This window comes from Nymphalis io, chromosome 7 (assembly GCF_905147045.1).
Source record: "Nymphalis io chromosome 7, ilAglIoxx1.1, whole genome shotgun sequence".
Taxonomy (NCBI): domain Eukaryota; kingdom Metazoa; phylum Arthropoda; class Insecta; order Lepidoptera; family Nymphalidae; genus Nymphalis; species Nymphalis io.
The window spans coordinates 12,898,472-12,922,782 of NC_065894.1; the positions used below are offsets into that span (position 1 = coordinate 12,898,472).

A 24,311-nucleotide genomic window follows, 5' to 3' on the forward strand; every position below is an offset into this window, starting at 1 on the left:
TTCAGCCGGACACTACGTGATATTGCCTTCGACTCTACTATACGTTTGTTATTTTAGTTGTTGCTCAAATAATTTTAACTTCTGAATATGTTTCGGGTTCCTGGAATATTTTTAATTTGCAAAAAATAACATCTATTTTAAAAATAACAAAACAATCTATAATTATCATTTGTTGTTCTGACTAGGTAACTAGGGAAAAAAAATCTTGACTTTATATATGTACATATAATAAAACTGCAACGGCGATATATATACGTTAAATTTATACATTACAATGTCATTAAAACCGAGCCGTTAAATTGCAAGAAATATTAAATACAGTAACAACTTATAAATGCCCCACTGCTGGGTTAAGGCCTCCTCTCCCTTTTTGAGGAGGAGGTTTGGAGCTTAAAAAACTTTAGTATTTTTCAAAACTGATAATTTGTTAGTATTATGAAACTTGTTAAAGCCCGTTATCGATAAAGCGGCAAGTAACATCAACAAATATATTATAACCAGGAAAAGTTTATCAATATCCAAACAAACAACAGTTGATTTAACCGTATCTATAAAAATGTATACAAATCCAAAATAGTTGTTTAACGGACCACACTTGATGTTCCCGCTGCATCGAATCGTACAACACCTTGGACTTGTCAATCATACCTTTCAAGAACCGCTATAAAGTACACAACGCCCCACGAGACCATGTGAACATTTAATCACAGCCCACACAATTGATACAATTGCGAGAACGCCTTCAAAACCTTGATTTTAACAATATATTCGCGGTTAACAGTACACATTTAGCCTTTTCGTCATGCATATTTTCGATATCCTTATGTCTTTGTGTTAGAGTTCAAATTACAGTAAAATATCTAGGCTACATGACGATGGAAGATAATCCGAAACAGAGGGTTTTGCACCTGCTGTTTTATGAGATAAGAATATTGACTACGTGCGAAAAAAATATGAAAAAGATGTCAGCTATGTATTTTAAACAATACTCCTATTTGGATATGCTGTTTATTTATTTTTTAATGTGCAAGTTTTCAATTTATATCAGTTTTATTATATAGCAATAGCTTTTCCCCCTAATTCAGTTCGCATAGCAAATATGTTCCTGTAAATTATATACTTAAGACCTTAACCAAATCTAAAACTACCTCGATTTCTTCGTGACAGAAATAAGCCAACAGACAGAGCTACTTTCGCATTTATAATATTAGTACATATCATGAATCATGGTATTTTATTCTATAAACTTTTATTCAGCTACACCCACACAATCTATAATCCGTCGAGTGGCACCCACAACAGACTTCCTAACCGGCTCTAATCTCCAAGCAACATCAGTGTTGTCGAGAACGATGGCATCCCTCGCGCAGATGCACAAAACGGGTCCACATATCAAAAAGAGAAAATCAAGAAATCCGCTCAATGGAAATCCTTTCGCCAAGGTATGCTGACTATTTTACATACTTCTATTCTTTCATATCCGGTTACTATATTTAAAAAAAAAAAACAATTAGTTTTGCCTTATGCATGAATAAAAAACATTTAAAAAATAACGTTCCGTAAGTATTGAAGTCATATCAATTATCGGTTACAGATGTAAAAAAATAATTCGTTAAATATAGAAACCGGGCTATAACAAACTCACTGGTGTTTTACTAATATTGTCCCTTCAGAAACACTCTCCATACTAAACTAACATTAAACAAAATTGGAAAAAAATAATTCTATAAAATGCGTGTATTAGGTTTTTTTAAATTATTAATTTACAATTTTCAGTTAAATGTCACTATTAATATGGTCAGGCGCGCTTGTGTGAATATAACTCATTAGTTTACCGCCTCATATCAATAATTTGTATCGTTGTGTGTGTATATCGTTTATCGTTTGTTTTGTAGAGTTAAGAAGCTAGGTAAGGAACAGGCAAATAGGACATTACATCTTAGATTCCAGTCTGCGATACAAATATAAAATTAAAAAAAAAATTTTGAAACACCACTCTCAACTTTAGGATGTAATTGTAACATATGAACAAGGGATGCCAAAACTTACTGCTATGAACAGCGCATTAGAAATATGCATAAAAGACAATGTGCACAAATATCTCTTATATTATGAAGGTTTTTATTTACCCATACGGAATATTAAGATATATATTTTTACATAGTCTCCTAACAATGTGTTTTACAAAACCTCGATTATTTAGCTAAATCGAGTAAATCTGTACCAAGCATATAAGCCTCACTGAATATTCGTGTGTTTAATTTGTGTTTTTAATACAGTGCTTTACTTTGAAGTAAAATAACGTGAAAAACCTACAAGTGTATGTGTGTGTGTATTCACGAACAGTCGACGGAGCAACTTGATGAATTAAGCTCCAAACCTTCTCATTAAAGCATAACCCAGAACCCCTGTTATGTTTCCCTAAGCAGGCTCTTACTTTTAGTTAAATAAGGAACATAATTTCAGGGTGTGATACTAAAAACCTTGATCAGAAAACCCAAGAAGCCGAACTCCGCTAACCGTAAATGCGTGCTCGTGCGTCTCTCCAGCGGGCGAGAGATGATCGCCTACGTGCCGGGCATCGGACACAACCTGCAGGAACACAATATCGTGCTCGTTAGAGTCGGCAGGTGAGTGATGTGGTTCATCATGACAAATGGAGCAGTCGCCATAATACTGCAGCACATCTTGACTATAAATATACTTAGCTATAGATCTTTTTACAATTACAAAGGTAAGTGAGCCAGTGTAAATGCAGGCAAAAGATATATATCTCTGTTCCCATTATTGGTGCGTTGACGATGTAAGGAATAGTTAATATTTTCAAAATTCATGGGCGATGGTGACTACTTATCAACCTTGTGATTAGCTTTATAAGCGATCCATTAAACTAACCAAAAACCAAATGGATTAATATTAAACTTAACAAGTATCTGCTGCGTCTGCCACCAATAATGTATGATGAATTTGGGTTTTTTATCAATTTCAGAGTTAAAGATTGTCCCGGTGTGAAGCTGAAATGCGTCCGAGGTAAATTCGACTTGCCGCACGTCATCAAGCAGAAAGTATAGTAGTCTGTTATATCCAGTTGTGTAAGGTTATTTGTAGCGAAATAAATCTAGTTTAAGTACAGGAATTAGTTTTATTTTTAGATTTCTTAACCTAAAAATAACTTCAATTAAGAAGCTAATATAACACTAATGTTCGCGCGGTGGATTATTGAAAATTTGAGTAGTACATATATGAATTTGCAAGTTTCGTACTGTTATTTTTTCACTCTTATTTCCATTTATTTATTGATATCATTCCGTGTGCATCTTAATAGCTAATAAACATAACACAAATCGTTTGATGAACAGAGGCAAAAAAAATATTGAACGGTTTCGTATTTGCTTTTAAACATTTTATATTGATTATCTACAAATTAAAAATACACTAAACCCATTTAAAGTAAATATAAAAGTAAATTATGTATATCTATCGATCATCTTTGAATACACAATAAACACTCATTCGTGAACCCGATTGGTCGGAAAGAAGTAAAAAGCGGCGCTTGCGCAAGCCGCACCCATTCTATTGTAACTTAATGGTATGTACTTAACTTTTTATTCAATGGGGACTTGAATGGGGTTAAGCTCGGTAGTCCACCTTATCTTTATGATACAAGATAGAAAAATCTATTGAAGATATTTGACTCGATATAGATATTGTTAGTGTAAACTTCAAATTGATTATAACTTTCTATGATTTTGTAACAAAACTAAAAGGTTTTAAATAATTAAAAGGTCAATTTATGTTTGGTCATTTATTAAATTTATTTCAACTTACAATTCTTTAGAGAATAATATTCTGCAAGTATACTATTTTTAAGATTGCACAAACATCATTGCACAAACACCTTAGAGTTTAGAACTTATAGTTCAAAATAAAAAAAAAAAAACACTATTATAATTCTAAATCTCTAAAGGAACGTCTGGTCACACACTATACACCTATTCAAAGACAGCAGACGTATGATCTTAGACAGGTCTTTTTTCAAATAAGTGACCTTGAGTGAATTGTGGATCTCCCGTAGTTTTCTCCTGTCACGGCTCTGCTTTGCAGCAAAATTATTCCTCTCTCTCTGTTTTCTATAAAAATCGTCGGCGTTCTGATTAGTTTGCACGGCACGACGCATTCTCGGATTATTACCGAGCAACGACCCTCCGTTCTTTTCGGCCATTGCTCTGAGGGCTTCCCTCTCGAACGCAAGGTAGTCCGGATCGTCTGATAGAGCGTCTACATCTATCATATAACTGGGACGCTTTTTATTTTTGTCTGATACCGGAGACTTGGGTGGCGAAAATACGCACGTACTCCTTGAGACACTCATGATTGCGACATATTTGTACTCGAAGACGCAGGCGCTGGTTCAACAACGGGCACGTACATGGGCTGGACATACCCGATATATGGGTACGGTTCAACACTGTGTTGCACTGTGCTTATACACGAATGCGGTGGAAGCTCCGTATTTGTTTGCGATGTCGTTTCACGAGTACTATTCACAGATAGATCTAATGGTGAGTCCTCAGCGTATGGTCTCCAGAGAGCCATGATTACTTAAGTATGTAGTTACGGCTGGCGGTGAGTAACTAATGATGTTGTTGGTCGCCCCGGTCTTTCATTCTCGGGGGTGTGGTCTAATTGTGTAGGGCACCCCCACCCCGCTGCACGGGTTACTTCCGCTACCTGAACCAACGGGACAGATCGGAAGAACAATGGGGTGACTTTCGGTCTATTATGAAGAGTTGCGTAGATTTTGCGTTTGCTATTAATTTGCTACTCAAGCTTGCTTGTTTTTGACACAATAGATAGAAAAATGTGAAGGTTGATTACAATGATATCAAGATGTCACAATTTTCTGATACAATATCGCGAAATGTTTTCAAATAATTTCTTCATTTTATTGTATGTACGATGCTCTACGTGTTCTTTGGTTTCATACTGATATTAATTTAAGTATGCCTCGTATTAGTTTATGATTAAAACATAATATCGTGTGTGAAAACTGTATTATATACAGAAGAGCATAAAAACGGATTATTTACTTTAATAAATTACTTTAATCTCTATTGCCGTGTTCAAGGAAAGTAGAGTAACTTTTAAAGTATTTATTAACACACGAATGTTTGTAATTAATAATTAGTATTATTTGGACATCATATGCTCTTAACGTAATGGTATTTTTTTTAATATTCTACGTCGCAGACGTTGTTAGGTAGCCTGCAAGTACGGGGAGAACCTCAAAGACAAACAAGTATACATATTTCCAGTAATCCCCAATAAAGCGTCGTGGCGAATTAAAGTGTCTGCTGTGCAACTATGCAATAAAATTCCACAGTTTGATTTTAGAAATTTTAATTAACCAAAATATTATATTTTGTTTGTCAATTGGAATTCATAGATTTTAATACTTCATAAAATGCCAGGAAATTTCAAGTATTTAAGACATAAATTAAACTAAAATATAGGTACTTCAATCAAGCAGGCTCTTACTAGCCCGTGTGATTAATCGTTTCACAGGATAAATTCAATTATTAATCTGGCGCCGGTAATGTATATTAAACTGAAAAAAACTGGCAAAAACTCGTTTTAGAAACATAACTATTGGCTGGTAATAATAAATAATGTCACTTTTTATAATATTAAGTACATCCATATATTTTGCATTGCAGCTGCTTGGTTTTGTTTCTAATAACATAATAATTCGTAAATTAAGTGTTATCATTTATGGTATAGATGTCATCGTGGTTCACTTTTTCTAAGTGAGCCTTAAACAGATATTGCGTGTTCAAAGTTTCAAACTATTGGACTTTGGTGTGCTTAATTTTTGTTTAAAGCCATCCAGTCTCAGTTGTGAAAGATACAATCATGAAGAAACCTGCATGTGTTGGATGAAAATCTTCTCTGTTACTAGATACACATGTGACACGAACAAGTTCCAAACATCTTTAAAAGGAAATAGGTACTACTAACAGCAGTGAGACATTTGCAAAATGCAACCATTTTTTTATTATTATTATTATTATTATTATAACCATTGCAGAAAAAATTGTTGGAGAATATGATTTTAGTTGCAACATTCGGTCAAATAGAAGTTAAACCATTCGTGAATAATGAAAGATAATTCGAACGATTCATAAATGTTATTCATGCAAGAACAGGAAGCAAATGACACCGTAAGGCTCCTCTCCGGATGTAACTGTATTTAATTTTATATATATTAAGTTTTAGCCGACAACGCAGTCACGGAAAATAATGTACAACCTTGTAATACTCAAATAAGTGTTCGGCAGGCCGGCATACATATATAGGTATACAGGAAAAGAAATGCATGGATATAATTATTGCTATAACTTGTGTAGCTGTTATTTTTTACTAAGCCGACTGGCTACTGATTTTATCGCCTATTCTTAGCCATAAAGTCTACGTACCCAACCGGTGGCGTTTGATCTTGGCGTTTCAAAAATTAGGTACCTGTTAAAATATATTTAAGTAAAAATAAAATAGAATTCGTTGAACTGTTGTACTAATTGTTCCATCCGTACTGAATTTTACTGGCTGCGGTTGTATACTATCTTATCTTTGTGTCCCGAAATAACGAAAAACCGATAAGCAACTTAGCATGAAACAAAACTATGGGTTATATAGTCCGCTGTCTTAAGTCATTGTAATAATGCGGGTGCTGTATTTTATAGTCATGGCCGCTGCACAAGTTTTACGACTTCTGCAATAAACCGTGCTCCGGCACAGGTAGGGGGCCGGTGGGCGGCGAATATCTATGAGATTAAATTTAATAGCTACCTATTAATGACTAAAAAACTTTCAACGTTTTTACATGGAAATATATTTAACTCGAGAAACCAAACTTTATTTTTTGTACCCCTTTGTAAATGTGACTATTCAAAGAATATGTTCTTGTTACGTGCATGTAAAAGTTATAACAAACATTGTACAGAATTCCGTAACAGCCTGTGAATGTCCCACTGCTGGGCTAAAGGCCTCCTCTCCTCTTTTTGAGGAGGTTGTACAGAATTAGATATATTTAACTCAAAAATTAGCGAATTTAAATTTAGTTTACGTCATATAATTAAATTATAGCAGTTTCACTTGCATTTTGTGCTTTCTGTTTTTGTTTTTATTTTTAATATAATATGTCATTTGTTTGTATTAATTTTAAGTGGAAACTTGATTGATTTATGTTTTTCTTATATTTGTTTTTTTACTATTAAGTGTAATTATAATTGTTTGTTTCCCAAATAAATAAATAAAATAAAATAAAAATATATGGACAGAAACATCAATCTTGCTATACCTATGATGTTGCCTATGTTAATATATATAAATAGACATACTTTCTGATATAAACTTTTTCTACGCGAAAACTTGAGGTTATATGATATTTATAGGAAGACATGCAGGAAAAAACACCACCTGATGATAAGTGGTCACCACCATAGAAACTGGCACTGCAACCAACCACGTATCTATGATTTAAGTTTCTTGTGCGTGCAATTCCACTGGCTCACTCACCTATCAAAACAATAAGCAATACAAATTAGCTGCCTGTTGCTAAAATAATTGATGTGTGGGTATGTACCAAGACAGGTTCCAATGTCGGACGGCGCCAGGCCGAGGAGGAAGCTTCAATGTCAACATGAGCACAAACATAAAGTTCCTCCAGACGAACGTCAACCACTGCGCCGCGGCGCAGGACCTGCTGCTGCAGTCCATGGCGGAGTGGCAGATCGACCTGGCTGTGGCCTGCGAGCCATATTATGTCCCTCCCCTACCTAACTGGTTAGGAGACTTGGACGGCACCGTGGTGGTTACTACCCGGAGTGAAACGAGTTCTCTCTCACTCATTGAGAGGGGCTCGGGTTACGTAGTGGCAGGGTGGAGAGAATTCGTTGTTGTGGGTACGTACTTCTCTCCCAACCGCGGCCTGGCGGAGTTCGAGATTTATCTCGGCTCGATCAGAGCTGCGGTGACCATGCAGTCACCGAGGCCGATACTGGTCTTGGGCGACTTCAATGCTAAATCACGTGCCTGGGGCAACCCTGCCACGAATCCGCGAGGAAGGGCTATTCAGGTGTGGGCACTTCTCTCCAGCCTGTCCCTACTCAACAGGGGGCAGGTTTACACGTGCGTGCGGCAACAGGGGGGGTCCGTGGTGGATCTCTCTTTCGCCACCCATGTTGTAGCACGCAGAGTGTTGAATTGGAGAGTAGAGGAGGAGGTGGAGACTCTGTCGGACCACAGGTACATCCGGTTTGAGATCTCTACCTCTCGCAGGTCGGTGGAACCCTCTAGGGTGCCAACCACGCTTCCAAGGTGGTCTCTTAGCCAGCTAGATCGTGAGCTGGCCAGGGAGGCTGCCATCGTACAGCGATGGGGTTCCACAGGAAGGTGGGAGGGCGCCAGTGCAGAAGAGCTAGCGGGCCACATGCGCAGTGCCCTCAAAGAGGTCTGCGATGCTGCCATGCCTAGGTTCCGGCATAGAGCTCCGCGCCGGCAGGTGTATTGGTGGTCGCCCGAAATAGCAGAGCTTCGGGCGACGTGCAGCCGGGCGCGAAGGGCTTACGTCCGTTGTAGGAGGCGCAACGGTTTTGATGCGGACTTGGAGGGACAGCTATTGGCCGCTTATCGTCAGCTGAAAAAAGACCTGCAGCTGGCGATAAGTCAGGCCAAGGAGAAAGCTAGGGAAGAACTACTGGCGGGCCTGAACCGGGACCCCTGGGGGCGTCCGTTCCGCGGTGTGCGTGGAAAATTCCGTACGCAGGGTGCCCCCGTGACAGAGACAATGTCATCGGATCTCCTCCTGCGTCTGGTCGGGGAACTTTTCCCCCATCCAGGTGAGCATGTCCCTCCACAGATGGTCCCTCGCTCTATGATTGACGACACAGTGGCTCCACCACTGATCACGGAGCGGGAGATGGAGGTGGCCTTCGACCGCTTGAGGGCCAAAAACACTGCGCCGGGCCCAGACGGGATTCCAGGGCGTGTTCTATGTGACGCTCTGGAATACCTAGGCGTAAGGCTTCGGGAGCTGTTCGACCAATGTCTGTGCAGCAGGCAGTTTCCGAAGCCTTGGAAAGAGGGAAAGTTGGTCTTGTTGCCAAAGCAAGGTCGACCGCCAGATTCTTCCTCGGCATACAGGCCGATTGTGCTGCTGAACGAGACGGGCAAATTCTTCGAAAAAATTCGCTGCCCGTCTTATTCAGCACCTCGACAAGGTGGGGCCGGGTCTGTCAGAGGCTCAGTACGGGTTCAGGGCGGGTCGATCAACTATCGACGCCCTGGACGCCCTGAAAACCCGGACCACGGATGCGGTGGCCCGAGGGGACGTAGTTCTGGCGGTATCGATAGATGTTGCGAACGCCTTCAATAGTCTTCCTTTCGAGACTATTGGGGTGGCACTCCGATACCACGGGGTGCCTTCCTATCTCAGGAGGCTGTTGGGGGCATACCTCCAGGACCGGGTAGTCCTCTGGGAGGGGGGCGATGGGCGTCTTGTCCGGCGTCGGGTAGGCTGTGGCGTTCCACAGGGGTCAATTCTCGGCCCAATTCTGTGGAACGTTGGCTTCGACTGGCTCCTGCGGACATCCGTCCTTCCCAGAATGGGGGTGTTGTGCTATGCGGACGACACTCTCATCACGGGCGACAGGGCGGAATTATCAGGAGGCGGCTCGCCTGGCCGAAGTCGGTACGTCGCTCACAGTGGACCGCATAGGAATGTTGGGCTTGAGGGTCTCCGTCTCAAAAACGGAGGCCCTCTTATTCCACGGTCCACGTCGAGGCCCCCCTCGAGGGGCGTTTATCACCGTCCAGGGGACGGTGATTAAGGTGCAGGCCCGCATGAAGTATCTGGGCCTGACCCTGGACGGAAGATGGAGCTTCGGGCAGCATTTTGTCCAACTTGGCCCGAAGCTCATCAACGCTGCTGCTGCCTTAAGCCGGCTCCTACCAAATGTAGGAGGGCCGGAAACGCCATGCCGGCGATTATACGCCGGTGTTGTGCGGTCCATGGCTCTGTACGGTGCTCCCATCTGGGTGGACGCTCTCACCGCTCGGAACAAGGTTCTCTTGCGAAGGCCGCAGAGAATCATAGCGGTGAGGGTGATACGCGGATATCGTACGGTGTCGTGGACGGCGGCAACACTTCTCGCGGGCGATCCGCCTTGGGAGCTCCAGGCGGAGGTGCTCGCGGAAGTGTACCGGTTCCGGGCGGAAGTGAGGTCGCGTGGCGACCGTCCAGGGTTGGAGGAGGTGCTGCGAATCAGGACTCTCGCCCAGCAAGCCCTGATTCGCAGGTGGGAGGAGGATCTGAGGTCCCCATCAGCAGGCCTGGCGACAGTGGAGGCGATCCGTCCCCACTTGAGTCGCTGGGTAACGAGAAAAGGCGGCACACTGACCTTCAGACTGACTCAGGTGCTTACTGGACATGGGTGCTTCGGTAAGTACCTGCACGGAATAGTCAGGCGGGAGGTAACGCCCTCCTGCCACGAGTGTGGTGCGCCTACGGACACGGCATGCCACACTCTGATGGAGTGTGCCGCTTGGGGGCCTCAGCGCCTTTCCCTGGCGACTTTAATCGGCGGAGACCTTTCGCTGCCGAGCGTGATAAATGCCATGCTTGGTAGCGAAAGGTGCTGGATGGAGATGGTCTCCTTCTGCGAAAATGTCATGTCGCAGAAGGAGGCCGCGGAGCGGGAGCGCGAGGAGAGTGCCTCCGCTGACCCGCTTCGTCGAAGAAGACCGGGGAGAAGACGCCAGCGCTATGCGCATCTTCTCCTCCCGCCGTGAGTGTCGCCGGGACCAGAGGGTCTCTGTACCCCGAGTACCCCCTAGGATTTGGAGGCCCGCAGAAGCGGGCCAACCGTCGGGACGGCACGGTAGTATGCGCAAGCGATCCCGTGACGTCCCCCGACAAGATGGAGTGGGTACCGCTGGTTTTTAGTGGGTATTCCAGCGCCTTCAGCGCCAGCGAGTCCCACATACCCCCCCACCTTATGTGGGGGAAACACATAAATGTGTTTTTCCAGCGAGAAAAAAAAAAAAAAATGTACCAAGACAGGTTTGTTCAATGCCATCAAGAAATATCCCAAAAAAAATTCTAAGATATCAATAACACAACAAAGAACATATATATTTTTTAATACTTATTGCACAACATAAATTCACATAAGAGTATAAAAACATATTTTCTTTTTTATAAATTTCTATTAATGTTGCTACATTTTTTTTTGTAAGTTATTAAATAGATTACTTAAATATTTAAGTTAATGAAAATAATAATTAACTTAGTAATCGAAATAAAAAAGTATATTTACTAAGAAAATTATATGCCAACATGTATACTTAATGCCGAAATAGAACTGTACCTATATATACCTATTCCTGATACAAAAGCTACATATAAAATGACTTTTTCGACTTTTCCTCAGGTGCTTTCCCGTATCATCTTTCATTGAAATTTTAGTTATTTCGATAATAAGACGTTTTATAATATATACAGCTAAATTACCAATACATAATTAACTAAAAGTTTGGTTATTATTTTTACTATGAACCAAGAATGCAAGAACCGCGATGAAGTTGAAGTTTAAGGACTCAATTCCAGACAAGCACCTCTAAGTTTTCATCTGCATAATTTGTGGTTTTATATCTTATAGGAAAATCAACCTCCAAACGACATTAGAGTAGCGTGGTGGAATAAGCCTCAATTGTTTTCATTGGGAGAGGAGTAATTTGCCCAGCGCCACGACATTTCTGGGCTCTTACATTTATATACAAGTATTGAAAAGCATATCGGATCCTAAACAAGCTGCAGATTAAACAATCCTTCCTCCCCGCGTCACATATACTTGATCTATGGAAACTTTTTTTTATTTCGCGTACGCGCACGACAAGCTGCTACCGCAATCAAAACAATCTCCACGTGACAATCTCGACGTGTTTATCTTGACTCACCGGTAGTCACGTGTGCACGCGCCTTATATTATTTTAGGTTTAATTTTAAACGTTTATAAGTTGAGCATTGAGATTGATTAAATTTTGAATCATTTGATAATATATACATCTAATAGGCAAATTCAATCTTAGATGGTATTCTCTTAATCGATTTAAGCCATGCTTAAAAATGAATCGCCATCTGCTGCTAACCTCCAGACTCCGGGCTGAGAACTTCTCGAAAGGAAACCCGATTTTTTTTTATTCACCCTAACCGATTTGTGTTGGAGCCCCGGAACTCAAGGTCAGCGAGCTAAATAAAATAAAAATAAAGCCGTTAGCGAAAATATTTTTAAACAAACAAGTCAACATACTAGTGAAGACGCCACGCGTTATCGTAGTCCTATGATAATAAAAGTAATCGTTTTTAATTTATACTAAAGTAATTAACTAATGAGGACAAACATTAATTCCTTGTGACTACGTGCGTGAACTCGTATATTCCATTTTATCCCGTAAATTGGGTATATATCGGTTAAGTACAAACTTATGTATTGCTTCCAGACTATTTCTGTGTCAAATTACATTATCATCGGACAAATTTCGTATTTATATTATGAGTTTGACTAGCACTACAGATCATGACTTCGCACTCGAAAAGTTAAATATACCTCACCTATTAGTGTGTTTTATAATCCTATAAATACATAGCTAAGACCATATTTAGGTACTTGTCTTGCAGTGTTAAGGATTGATAGTTTGAATGGGTCAAGTGTATCAAATTGATTGCCGGATTTTAGGATCCACAATAATCTACTTCAGATTTAAAATCAGCACTACCATTCTATAGAGAGTGACGTTTCGTGCATATATATATATATATATCGGCGAGATTCTATATATTTATATCGATTCAAAATAAAGCGCAAGAAGGAAGTAATATTACTTTCATTTTTGTCACATGTACTAAATAGGAAGTAATATTTTTTATATATCGTGAACGTTTTCCTCCCGCATTTGAGGGGTGGGGCATTGTTAGATACGCTCCCTTACTGTACCGCTTACAACGTGTATGCAATTTCACGACGATCGATTATGTAATTAAGAAATGAAATCGTAAAAAACAATAAACTTTGCTTTTATAATATCAGTTAGGTTATTAAAACTTAAGATGGCAACAAAACATACCTACGCCTACTATTGTGTTGGCGCGGCTTGCGCTCACGCACGCTATAATTCAGCGACCAATGAAAACGAGCGATCAATTGATGTATTTTAATCTGTAACCACACACGACCGCGGCTCGTGTCATTCGATATGATGACGTAGTTTATTGAATAACGTCTGAGAATCATGAATTAATACAAATACTTTTATATAATTATGTCTGTCTAGTGATTAATGACAATTGAACGGATGACATCCGATTGATATGTGCATAGACAGACAGATTATATCACTTGAAAATAATGCTTTTGAGTCTACTAGTTTTTTTTGAATCGATATGGCCCAGTGGTTAGAACTAATCTTAACCGGTAATCTGCTCTATGTGCACCCACCAACGAGCATCGAAGCAACGTGGTGGAACAAGTCTTTTTTTAGGCGGGTAACTCTTTAATAAAACAATTAGAACCAATTTAATATAATACTTATACATATACATTGATTAAAAAAACCGCGTAATTTATTTATATATTATTATATATATGTATTAAACTTTCACATAAAAAATCAAAAATCAAACCTTCTCAACTAAATTTCGGTGATAAAAGTATGTGTGAGAAGTGAACTATAAGAACGTAACATAAATGTCGCAGAAGGATAAAGATATTTTTGTAAATATTTTTGTAAGTTAGTTAATTTTTTATTTATCTTTTTCTACGACATAAATTAACTTAAACTCTGTGTTACTTTTGTCATTTCTTCTTATTTTTACTCATGTGGTGTGATCCAAATAAAGACTTTATCTATCTATCTATCTATAAATGTTATATTTTTAAATACATAATTAGATAAGCATCTTTCAACCCGTCTGTGTTAGACAGTAACTTTCTGTCAAACACAGGACTTAAGTACCTAACTTAACAATCGCTAGGTAAAGACTCGACTTAAATAATTAATTAAGGAGAGAAGGTTTGGAACTCACTTAAACATTACATACAGAAACGTTGCTCTTATACTATATTGAAATTTAATTCATATCGTATCCAAAGAAGCTTTACTTAAAGAACCATATAACAATAAATGTATTATTATTAGGTCCTTACATATGAAATTGGCGTTTTGTACGGGAGGAATATAAAGTTTTTTTTTTTTTTTGTAAAATATATTTAATTAATCAAAATACCGTTGCTATCCATACACTTTTGCCATCTCATAGATCCTTTTACTAAAAAACACCATGGGGGCGAGAATCAATAAACTCTTTGAAGGCGGTTTGGACCTCCGCATCGGAGTTGAATTTTTTTCCTTGTAAGAAGTGATTTTTTATCCGTGCAGTGACGGAGAAAGAATACATTTCACTGCCCCTCTCTTTCCCATGGGTGTCGTAAGAGGCGACTAAGGGATATCTGAGCGACCATCTGCTCATCTGGTGGTAGGATGCTAACATCCGCCTGGCTTGTTACCACCGTACGCATGGTGAAAAACTCGTGAAGTGGCTTGCAGCCGCGTTTCGAGGTCAGCCAGCGTACAGCCAGTGCCCGAGCGAGTATTGCCGCGATGGGTGTTGGTCCAGTGGAGACGGCTGTTGAACCAATGCCGGGGGAAGCTGTATTGACCTGCCGGACAGGGAGACCCGAAGAAACGGCTGTTCCGCTGGCCGCCCGTGGCATAGTACAGGGGCCCGAGCGTGCCTAACCAGCTCTCGAGGCTGCCCCACCAGGCCACGCATAATCTCGGGGTGGACCGTCGTGCCGGTTGGTGACCGGAAGGTGGGGTCCCGGCGGCCACTTCCGGGGGGGTTCGGGGGCCCTTCCGTCCGGCGGATCAGTATATTTTCCTTTTTGGCAAACATTTGGGAAAACACGCCTCCATACTTTGCCCATCCCTATCGTGGCAATACGTCGCTCGCCTCACGTCTCTTTTCCTAATTTCCAAATGGTAGCGCAAATAAGAAATAACGGTCGTTCAGCGGTGCACACCCCCACCATACCCACGCTGTTTGAGGTCGAGTTCTCTAACATCCGAGGACTCCATGCTAACCTCAACGCTGTCCACCACCATCTCGAGACAGCACGGCCAGCAATGTTGTTTCTCACGGAGACGCAAATACTCCGCCCTGCCGACACCAGCTACCTTAACTATCCCGGCTACATGCTGGAAGAATCTTTTAAAGCGAAAGCCGGAGTATGCTTGTTCGTCAGGGCGGATGTTTGTTGTCACCGATTGCGCTGCTTGGAGGACCCCTCCTTCTCCATGTTGGTGGTACGTGTGGACCTGGTTCGTCAGAGTCGAGTCTACGTGTGCCTCTACAGATCCCACAATGGTGACTTGGAGACAAGCCGATTATTCGACCATCTTAGTCGGGTGGCAGATGCTGCGCAAGAGCAGTTTCCTAACGCGGAATTGGTGTTTTTGGGGGATTTTAATGCTCACCATGAATCATGGTTGAAATCCCTCAAAACTGACCATGCTGGAAGAACTGCTCATGCTTTTGCTCTCACACACGACTTGACCCAACTGGTTGATCAGCCCACCAGGATCCCGGACATTGATGGGCAAGCGCCTTCTCTACTGGATCTTCTGCTGACTTCTCACCCGGTGGAATATCAGGTTGTGGTTCAGGCTCCACTTGGTTCTTCGGATCACGGCCTTATATCTACCAAAGTGCCACAGGCCAAGCTGCCGCCATCAGCGGTATGCAAACGTCGCGTTTGGCACTATAAGTCGGCAGATTGGGACGGTATGCGCGATTACTATGCGTCAGTCCCTTGGAAGGAACGTTTCTTCAGTGGGAATGACCCGACAGCTAGTGCCGCTGCTGTTGCTGATGAGATCATGTTAGGAATGGAATACTACATTCCTAGCTCAGATCTCATCAATAGGGGTACGCGTAACCGTTGGTTCACGCGTGAATGTGCCGACGCTGTATCATCTAAGCAGGCGGCATATCGCGCGTGGATCAACGGCTGCATTAGCGGGGCATCTAACATTGACTCACTGAAAGCAAACTACAATAAAAATTCCAAGTCCTGTAGGAAGGCATACACGAGAGCAGATGCACAGCGCATTGTACAGATTGGTCATGACCTTATTTCGCATCCTAGGGGCTCCCGTAGCTTCTGGCGTCTGACCAAGTCTGTGCAAAACAATTTCTGCCAACCTTCGCTGCCACCGCTCCGAAATCCGGACGAATCGCTAGCTCACAGTCCGCAGGAGAAAGCCGACCTCCTGGCTAAACTCTTTGCCGACAACTCTGTGATCGATGATTGTAGTGCGCAGCCACCAACAATACCTTCATGTGGCCACACGATGCCTGACATCAAAATCAGGCAACGTGATGTGCGTGCGGAGCTGCACTGTGTCGCTATGGCTGAACCCTGGAAACCCAGCCAAATCCTACCCTGCACGAAAATTGACTCAGAAAAAGTTACTTGTGAGTGTTTGGTGGACTAGCGCCGGTGTCGTTCACTACAGCTTTTTAAAATCTGGCCAAACTATTACGGCATATCTATTGTCAGCAACTGCAAACCATGAAGGAAGAACTAGCAGCTAAACAACCGAGATTGGTCAATCGCTCTAGGCCACTGCTGCTTCACGACAACGCAAGACACACACTGTACAATTAACAATCACTAAGTTAAATGCTACAATTAGAATGTCTACGACATCCACCGTACCCCCCGGGCCTGTCTCCAACAGATTACCATTTTTTCTGGAATTTGGACAACTTCTTTTTTTTTTTTTTTTTGATATGCCCCGGGATGGCAAATGACTCTACTCCACCTGATGGTAAGTGGTAGTAGAGTCCAAACGCGACGACGGCCAGTACAGTCGGGAAGAATGTTCTGTACTAGCCGTCCCCGCCTTGCCGGCCCGCAAGATGCCTCTTCACGCCTCGTTTGAAGGAACCCGGGTTGTAAGAGGAGGGGAACACGTGAGCTGGTAAGGAATTCCATTTTTTGGTAGTGCGACAAAGAAAGGAGTTGCCAAATTTCTTTGTGCGCGATGGAATTGATGTCACAGTTAGGCGGTGACATCGAGAACCAGCTCGCGTGGACTTAAGAAGGAAGGGGGAAGCAGGAATTAGAGAGAATAATACCTCAGAGCACTCGCCGTGATACAGACGATAGAAAGCGCTCAGTGCTGCTATCTCGCGACGCAATTGTAAAGGTTCAAGGGTGTTTGTGGCCTTTACGTCGCCAATAATGCGTACTGCACGTCGCTGCAACCGGTCCAAGGCCTCCAGTAGGTACTTAGCGGAGCCATCCCAAAGGTGCGAGCAATATTCAACGCAAGACCGTACCTGTGTTTTGTATAACAGGCACAGTTGTTGTGGCGTGAAAAAACGCCGCACCTTGTTCAGAACTCCGAGTTTCCGTGAAGCAGTTTTTATAATAGCCTCGATGTAATCCCTTGGACTAAGGTCGCAGCGAACGTCCATCCCCAGCATGGCGATTTTGCTTTTTATCATCAGCGGTGTGCCACAGAGGAAGGGAAGAGGGGAAAATGGTGACTTTTTCGCTGTGAGAGCGCATACCTGTGTTTTCTTGGCATTAAACTCAACAAGATTATCAGAACCCCATTTAGCGATGAGCTCTAATGTCCTATCGAGTTCAATGACAAGATTCTTCCGCCTCTCCTCAGTTTCCGTCCGCCCAGCCACTGCGCGTCCGTGGTATCCACCATGCACTGTACTATCGTCTGCATAGCAATGTATGTTCCCAAGAGAGAGCATATCATTGATATGCAAAAGAAAGAGTGTGGGAGATAGCACAGATCCCTGGGGGACCCCAGCATTCACTACATAGAATTGTGAAGCGCAACCATCTACTAAAACACGAAGGCTACGCTTGTGTAGGAAGCTGGCAATCCTGGTGCATAGCTGAGCAGGCAGACCATATGCCGGTAGCTTGGAGAGAAGACTTCTGTGCCAGACCCTGTCGAAAGCCTTGGAGATATCGAGGCTGACAGCCAACGATTCTCCATGCTTGTCGATAGCTTCACCCTAGAGGTGTGTTACGTACGCTAGAAGATCACCTGTGGACCGTTTTGGTCGAAACCCGTACTGACGATCATTAATTAGACAGTGATCTTCTAGGTAATGGATCAGTTGGTTGTTTAAAATCCGTTCCATCACCTTACAAAGTACTGAGGTGATAGCTATTGGTCGATAATTTGCCGAGTCAGACCGATCCCCTTTTTTGGGAACCGCTTGCACATTAGCTCTTCTCCAAGCCTCCGGCACACATCCCGAAGAGAGAGAAAGTTGGAACAGGCGCGTTAACACAGAAGACAGCTCCGCCGCGCACTTCTTCAGCACTATGGCTGGTATTCCATCGGGACCGCTAGCTTTCCGTATATCAAGTGATCGCAGCTCCGCACGCACATCACGTTGCCTGATTTTGATGTCAGGCATCGTGTGGCCATATGAAGGTATTGTTGGTGGCAGCGCACTACAATCATCGATCACGGAGTTGTCGGCAAAGAAATTAGCCAGGAGATCGGCTTTCTCCTGCGGACTGTGAGCTAGCGATCCGTCCGGATTTCTGAGCGGTGGCAGCGAAGGTTGGCAGAAATTGTTTTGCACAGACTTGGTCAGACGCCAGAAGCTACGGGAGCCCCTAGGATGTGAAACAAGGTCATGACCAATCTGTACAATGCGCTGTGCATCCGCTCTCGTGTATGCCTTTCTACAGGACTTGGAATTTTTATTATAGTTTGCTTTCAGTGAGTCAATGTTAGATGCCCCGCTAATACAGCCGTTGATCCACTTGCGATATGCCGCCTGCTTAGATGATACAGCATCGGCACATTCACGAGTGAACCAACGGTTACGCGTACTCCTACTGACGAGATCTGAGCTAGGAATGTAGTATTCCATTCCCAGCATGATCTTGCCAGCAACAGCAGCGGCACTAGCTGTCGGGTCATTCCCACTGAAGCAACGTTCCTTCCATGGGACCGACGCATAGTTATCGCGCATACCGTCCCAATCCGCCGACTTATAGTGCCAAACGCGACGTTTGCATACCGCTAGTGGCGGCAGCTTGGCCTGTGGCACTCTGGTAGAAATAAGGCTGTGATCCGAAGAGCCAAGAGGAGCCTGAACCACAACCTGATATTCCACCGGGTGAGAAGTCAGCAGAAGGTCCAGTAGAGAAGGTGTTTGCCCATCAATATCTGGGATCCTGGTGGGGTGATCAACCAGTTGGGTCAAGTCATGTGTGAGAGCAAAAGCATGAGCAGTCCTTCCAGCATGGTCAGTTTTGAGGGATTTCAACCAGGATTCGTGGTGGGCATTAAAATCCCCCAAAAACACCAATTCCGCGTTAGGAAATTGCTCTTGCGCAGCATCTGCCACCCGACTAAGATGGTCAAATAATCGGCTTGTCTCCAAGTCACCACTGTGGGATCTGTAGAGGCACACGTAGACACGGCTCTGACGAACCAGGTCCACACGTACCACCAACATGGAGAAGGAGGGGTCCTCCAAGCAGCGTAGTCGGTGACAGCAAACATCCGTCCTGACGAACAAGCATACTCCGGCTTTCGCTTTGAAGGATTCTTCAAGCGTGTAGCCGGGATAATTAAGGTAGCTGGTATCGGCAGGACGGAGTATTTGTGTCTCCGTGAGAAACAACATTGCTGGCCGTGCTGTCTCGAGATGGTGGTGGACAGCGTTGAGGTTAGTGTGGAGTCCTCGGATGTTAGAGAACTCGACCTCAAACAGCGAGGGTATGGTGGGGGTGTGCACCGCTGTACGACCGTTATTTCTTTTTTGTTGCGCCATTTCGGAAAAATGAAATGGAAAAGAGACGTGAAGCGAGCGATGTATTGCCACGATAGGGATGGGCAAAGTGTGGAGGCGTGTTTCCCCAAGTGGTTGCCAAAAGGAAAAATACACTGACCCGCCGGACGGAAGGGCCCCCGAACCCCCCCGGAAGTGGCCGCCGGGACCTACCGGTCACCAACCGGCACGACGGTCCACCCCGAGATTATGCGTGGCCTGGTGGGGCAGCCTCACGAGCTGGTTAGGCACGCTCGGGCCCCTGTACTATGCCACGGGCGGCCAGCGGAACAGCCGTTTCTTCGGGTCTCCCTGACCGGCAGGTCAATACAGTTTCCCCCGGCATTGGTTCAACAGCCGTCTCCAACTGGACCAACACCCATCGCGGCAATACTCGCTCGGGCTCTGGCAGTACGCTGGCTGACCTCGAAACGCGGCTGCAAGCCACTTCACGAGTTTTTCACCATGCGATGTTAGCATCCTACCACCAGATGAGCAGATGGTCGCTCAGATATACCTTAGTCGCCTCTTACGACACCCATGGGAAAGAGAGGGGCAGTGAAATGTATTCTTTCTCCGTCACTGCACGGATAGAACAAAAACAGTTTTAAACTCTTCTCCTCTTAAACAGTTTTAAACTCTTAAAAGCTTTAAAGTGTTATACTGATTTAATTATATGGCAACTTTAGTTTTTTTTAAGTTTCTATATAAATTTTTTTTAATATATTTATGAAAATATATACATATTAATTTTAATAAATATTTTATCTTAACAAAATTCGTCAGTACCCTCAATAATAAAAATAATATTTTGACTTGCGAAGCAAACATTCGCTGTACGGTATATTTCCGTTCCTGCCTGAAAGTATAAGCCTAACATTAGCATTTATATTAGGTAGGGATTTGGCATGAATTATCAAAAAAAAAAAAATATTAGAACAAATAACAAAAAATGACATCTATCGTTGAATAGCGGTAAGCTAACTTGCTTAAAGGTAAAAGTGACATCTATCGAGAATTTTACGACAGTGTCACTTTTATATTAATGTATTATTATATTATTTAAAAGGCACTATTAAAATATTTATGTACCTAAAATTATTTTAATAAAAATATTATTAATGATTTCTTTTTTTAATTTTTTAAAACATATTATAAATGCAGCACCGTCGGTCTGTTCTGTCATCCTTATGTCAAAACTCAAATGCCAAAATAAATATAGAATTTGAGGTTATGTTATGAAAAAAAATCACGTACTTATTGGAATTTTATAAATAAAAGTACTAAATAATATTAAAATAGTGCAAAGGTAATTGAAAATGATTGTTTCCGTGTTCATACTAATAAATTGTTCTGCCTATAAATTTAGGCTTTAATTATACCTAATTGTAAAAAAGCTACTAGGTGGTCGGGCTTTGTGCAAGCCTATCTGGGTAGGTACCACCCACTCATCAGATATTCTACCGCAAAACAACAGTACTTGGTATTGTTGTGTTCCAGTTTGAAGGGTGAGTGAGTCAGTGTAATTACAGGCACAAGGGACATAACATCTTAGTTCCCAAAGTTGGTGGCGCATTGGTGATACAATTGTTAAAATTTCTTACAATGCCAATGTCTATGGGCGTTGATGATTACTTACCATCAGGTGGCCCATATGCTCGTCCGCCTACCTATACTATAAAAAAAGACTGTCCATTAAGACACAAAGTTACCGAAAGTTCACATAAAATTACTTATTAGTGTTTTAGACCAGATCGTAATACAGCTGTGATCTAGATTAATGGGGACTTTAATAGAAAAAAATTAATAACACTAAGAAGCAACTGAAAGCAATTCTTCAACAATATTGATCTCAATGTAATTTATACAACAGTTTTTTATAGAATAATTTTTAGATTAAGAAAAATCTTTAGAGTAATAATCACCTATCGTCCCTGACAGAGAGACACGTCTCTGCAGCGTATGCTGTCAGAAATTGTATAATCATTTTATTTAAAGACAAAAAATACAGATTAAAAAATGTATGTATGTAATATTTTTTTTTATAAATAAATATTGTTACGCATTTCAAATCCCCAATGTAAGCCCCTTATAAATAACATCGTACGTAAACAAATCCGATAGTATATAGGAAACCGTATATAACTGTCAATTTAGCGGACATGTAATTTCGATACGCGAAATCGACATCTGCATTAATTTTGGCAGCTGCCTAGATTTTGTGGGGAAAATGCTTTTCTATGCCATAAAGAATAGGGGTTGTTTTGGTATGGTTATCAATCGTAGTTTGGGGATTGCGATCGCGCCTGTCTTTTGCGTGGAACCCTTCCGCGTGGACCCGGATTATGTCCACTGGGACATGTACGGATAGCAAAGCAATGTCTACAAATAAGCCATTATTATTGTTTGTGGCTCGGAGTGTGCGGTAGCAATCGCGCGCATTCACAGTCATAGTTATGGCTGCGAACGGGTCGGCGGCCGCGGAACCGCGGCTCTGCCACGTGCGGAAGGTGCCTAATTTCGATGGGTATGGATTCAATTTACACGCCGAGAAAGGCAAGCCTGGACAGTACATCGGCAAAGTTGACGACGGTTCCCCGGCGGAGGCAGCCGGCTTGCGTCGCGGTGATCGCATTTTAGAAGTCAACGGGCAGAGCATCAGCGGAGAAACTCATAAGCAAGTAGTGGCGCGTATCAAGCAACGACCTGATGATGCGGAATTACTTGTAGTAGCTCCGGCACCGGGTGAGCCCGTTCCTGATCTGGATGCTCCCGAGCGACCGGCTTCGGCAGGATCAGTATCCGCGCAGTCAGCAAATGCTTCTTCGCCAGCGAGTACAAACGATTCTTCGCCAGTTACTGACCGTAACGAGTCGCCCTCGTCAGAGCCTCCACCACGCCTTAATCTTCAAATGACAGCCGCTGAGATGCGCGCACAGCTTGCTGCGAAAAAAAAAGTTGATCCAAAGAAGGTGCCAATGGATCTAAAGTCGAAGTTTGACATCGTAAAGAAACTATGAGGTGCTAGGAGCGGTAGTGTGCGTACGAGGGTGTAGTGCGTGTCGTAGGCTGCGTATGCGGCGTCGCTACATGTCGTACAGTGCTGAGTGCTGTGTGGCTGTGTGCGTGGGTCACACCGGCGGCGACGGGCGCAGCGCCCCCTTGGCCGCGCGGCAGGTGCGGACGAGGCGGCGCGGGGCGCTCTCCTCTTGCCTCGCCCCGAGTTGTTATCGTTGTACGGTGACATCAGTGCTCGTCGAAATCACGTTTGATTTGCGATCTTATTCACTAGTACAATAATTTTAATAGTTTTAATGCGCCGCTGCTTCACCCGACAGAATGTAACATATCGTGCCTTTCATTTATTGCCATTGAATGTTGTACATAGTACATACTACTGATCGTTGTTAAGGAATTCTATTGAAATTTAATATTATTTTAATTATATTTTAAGAGGAAAATCGATTTTTATGAAATGATTACCTAAATGTGTAGTTAGATTTAGAAATACTAAGTGCAATTATTGTTGAGTGATCAATAAAGGATGTTTAAAACGATGTCATGTTACCTACCGACGGGAGCGCAAGGCTGCGGCTGCGTGTCCTTCGGTCTGTTCCCGTCTGCTACGCGAACCTCACGCGAACCTCACGCGAACCTCACGCGAACCGTGTACCTGCTCCGACACATTGCTCGTATCTATGTGTATACAATTAAGATTACTGCACGCCTCATGTCCTTCTCTTTCTATCTTTCTCATGCATTCAAATATATTGTTACGTAGCACCTCAGAAACTTAAATTATATTATTTGTCATTTATTAGAGAAGAATAATGTGTTCCAATAAATTGTGATTGGTTTTCAAGTATTAGAAGTAATCTTTCAGTTATCTATAAAGTACAAATCTATATTTTAAAATTTTGCTGTTTCTGCTATTCATATGTAAAGTTTTAAACAATCGAATCATTAGCAATCATGTAATATTTGTTTGAATCAGGAAATAACATCAAACCGATCTAGTTTTGATTAAACTCTTTATAATATTTGTATGATTGAAAAACTAATGTAAAATAATAAAATTACTGAAAGCTATGGACAGTAACTAAGGTTACTGCTACTTAGTACACAATCTATTTAAATGTTTAAATATGAAAATAAAATCTGATAAATAAATCTGATTATTGTTTGTCATATAGTTCCATCTAGTTCCTGAATCACTGATTAAACTTATTTTATAATAATATATGTATAATAAAAATAATTTGTCGTTCAATAGGCGACGAATGAGCGTAAAGTATTTAGTCAGATTGCTCATCAAAAAACATATAAACATAATAATAATAAATCACTGAACTGATATTGATGAAAT

At 42.2% G+C, this 24,311-nt stretch overlaps 3 protein-coding genes and 1 long non-coding RNA gene across 8 annotated transcripts in view; 2 read left to right on the top strand and 2 right to left on the bottom strand.

The window, feature by feature from the left end:
* LOC126769487 (uncharacterized) overlaps positions 1–24,311 on the bottom strand; it is a 1,339,673-nt gene that overhangs the window by 189,587 nt on the left and 1,125,775 nt on the right. The gene's annotated exons all lie outside the window — the stretch shown is intronic.
* LOC126769542 (Na(+)/H(+) exchange regulatory cofactor NHE-RF2-like) overlaps positions 1–24,311 on the bottom strand; it is a 408,391-nt gene that overhangs the window by 164,945 nt on the left and 219,135 nt on the right. The gene's annotated exons all lie outside the window — the stretch shown is intronic.
* The window catches only part of LOC126769569 (uncharacterized), an 82,217-nt gene that overhangs the window by 4,695 nt on the left and 53,211 nt on the right, over positions 1–24,311 (top strand). For 2 of the 4 annotated variants that reach the window (XR_007669395.1, XR_007669393.1), the window contains exon 1: positions 21,159–21,254. The exons of the other annotated variants lie outside the window; for them this stretch is intronic. This is a non-coding gene — a long non-coding RNA (uncharacterized LOC126769569). Of the gene's footprint in view, positions 1–21,158; positions 21,255–24,311 lie in introns of those variants that run through there. 4 annotated transcript variants of the gene reach the window in all.
* The window catches only part of LOC126769525 (Na(+)/H(+) exchange regulatory cofactor NHE-RF2-like), a 52,412-nt gene continuing 50,435 nt past the window's right edge, over positions 22,335–24,311 (top strand). Inside the window, exons 1-2 of one of the 2 annotated variants that reach the window (XR_007669384.1) lie at positions 22,335–23,014; positions 23,045–23,093. Coding sequence is in view for 1 of the 2 variants with exons in the window: in XM_050488385.1 (XP_050344342.1) it covers positions 22,402–22,965 (564 nt within the window). In the remaining variant the exon portion in view is untranslated. The remainder of the gene's footprint in view (positions 23,015–23,044; positions 23,094–24,311) is intronic. The other variant, XM_050488385.1, reaches the window with a different exon arrangement.